At 51.4% G+C, this 1708-nt stretch overlaps 1 protein-coding gene across 2 annotated transcripts; it reads right to left on the bottom strand.

The window, feature by feature from the left end:
* Positions 1-360: 360 nt before the first annotated feature.
* Positions 361-1454, bottom strand: Iqcf6 (IQ motif containing F6). Of its 2 annotated transcripts, none has more exons than XM_021205871.1 (2): positions 1350-1454; positions 361-788 (listed from the first exon to the last, which is right to left on the bottom strand). In XM_021205871.1, the coding sequence occupies exons 1-2, from the start codon at positions 1452-1454 to the stop codon at positions 420-422; spliced, it is 474 nt and encodes a 157-aa protein (XP_021061530.1). In that variant the 3' UTR covers positions 361-419. The 2 variants fall into 2 exon arrangements, with proteins under 2 accessions (XP_021061530.1, XP_029399674.1); XM_029543814.1 differs by having other exon boundaries at positions 1407-1428.
* Positions 1455-1708: the final 254 nt, after the last annotated feature.

Below are 1708 nucleotides of genomic sequence, written 5' to 3'. Positions count from 1 at the left end.
AGGTTTCTGGTTACTGCCAAAACTGTGATTGTAAATTCATGTGACAATTAAGGATTTAGCATGGAATCTGACATTAAAGAGAGTGACTTCCAGTGAAAGGGACACCACTAGTAAATATGTTGGGAAAACTGGGACTTGCAGCTTATTTCCATGGTGGACAGACCCCAGTCCAGCTGCTAGAAGCATGAAGACAGGGCCTGAGCCCTGCAGTCCCTTTGGTGCAAGATTGGCTAAGTATGTCATTAGGAACAGAGGCCTAGGGTGGGTCTCAGGGGGCAGGGATACTACACCAGACCAGGGAACTTTTCTGAAGTTAGGGGCTGAGTTCTCTATGGGTCCAATATCCACACGGCGAGTCTGTGGTCAGTTAGTGTCTTTATTGGGAAGGAGATCCAGCCTCCCCTGGCTTTGCCAGCACCCTAGGTCATAAGGATTTCGATGTCAAGCTCCAGCCGGCTGGCTTTGACCGCATAGCGGCTGTGGATCATACCTTGGCTTTGGCTGGCATGCCAGCGCCAGTGAGTCTGGATAGTGCGGGCCGCTTGTCGCGCCTGGAGGAATCGTCTGCGGGCCTGCCACATGCGGACGTTTGCCTGCACCTTCACCACTGCCCATTCCTGGCAGGTGTAGAGTTTTAGTGCCAAGCGCCGTTTTTGCTCCACTATCTTGGTTTGCATGGACCTCCACCAGCACTGGATGGCCCACGCTCCAAGTGCTGCATCCAGTAGCGTTCGGCGGACCATGTTGCCACGCCACCATGACTGTATCTTTATGGCTGTCTTCTCTAACTGATAGAGGGTGAGGGGGGTGTGGAGGAAAAACGTGGAGATGTTCAATGGGGCTCTCTGCCATTCCCATCCCCACTTCTGTCCTTGGGAAGAAAGGGGGCCTGTCCTGGGCTGCCTGACCTCTTGTCTCTAGACCTCCGTTCCTCCTATTTCCAGCCCCCACTGTACTGGCTGGTTTTATGTGTTAAATTGACACAAGCAAGAGTCATCAAAGAGGAAATGCCTCCATGAGATCCAGCTTTAATACATTTTCTCAATTAGTGATCAATCAGGAGGGCCCAGCCTATTGTGGGTAGTCCTATCCCTGGCCTGGTAGTCCTGAGTTCTATAACAAAGCAGGCTGAGCAAGCCATGAGGAGCAAGCCAGTAAGCAGCACCCCTCNATGGCCTCTGCATCGGCTCCTGCCTCCAGGTTCCTGCCCTGCTTGACCTCTTGTCCCGACTTCCTCCAATGATGGCCTATAATCTGGAAGTATAAATTGAATAAACCCTTTCCAACTTGCTTTTTGGTTATGGTATTTTGTCACAGAAATAGAATCCCTAACTAAGATGCCTACTCACCTTCATACACTGCTCATTATCCACTGGGCAGGTCTCTTTTGAAAGGTCTGTATTCACAGTTTTTATGTCCATGGCCTTGGTCTTTAGAGTCCACTCATCCGTCATTTAGGCTACCCTAGCTTTAGCCCCGCCCTCAACTATTAGTCACATGCCCATCACTGGACTCCACCCATCTTCCCAGGAGCCTTCTCATCAGGCCCTGTCTGCCTGCATTTCAACCACAGCCTTGCCTCCTTCTGGATTGGCTGAGCTCTGTGTTCACGTACTCCCATCCCTGGGGCATGCAGTCTTCTGTGGCCTCTGGCTGCTTCTCAGACTCATCTCTACCTCCTGGTTGCAGTGGAGAGCTGTGACACTTT

The sequence above is a fragment of the Mus pahari genome, chromosome 10, assembly GCF_900095145.1.
Source record: "Mus pahari chromosome 10, PAHARI_EIJ_v1.1, whole genome shotgun sequence".
In the NCBI taxonomy this organism is placed as follows: domain Eukaryota; kingdom Metazoa; phylum Chordata; class Mammalia; order Rodentia; family Muridae; genus Mus; species Mus pahari.
The sequence above is the reverse complement of the archived record's forward strand: the minus strand, read 5'-3'. Positions and strand labels throughout refer to the sequence as shown.

Excerpts from the sequence above, each read along its gene's own strand:
- Iqcf6 (XM_021205871.1), bottom strand. The coding sequence starts at position 1,454 with ATGACGGATGAGTGGACTCTAAAGACCAAGGCCATGGACATAAAAACT. Across the intron at positions 789-1,349 it reads ATAATGAGCAGTGTATGAAG|TTAGAGAAGACAGCCATAAA; the intron begins GTGAGTAGGCAT and ends ACCCTCTATCAG.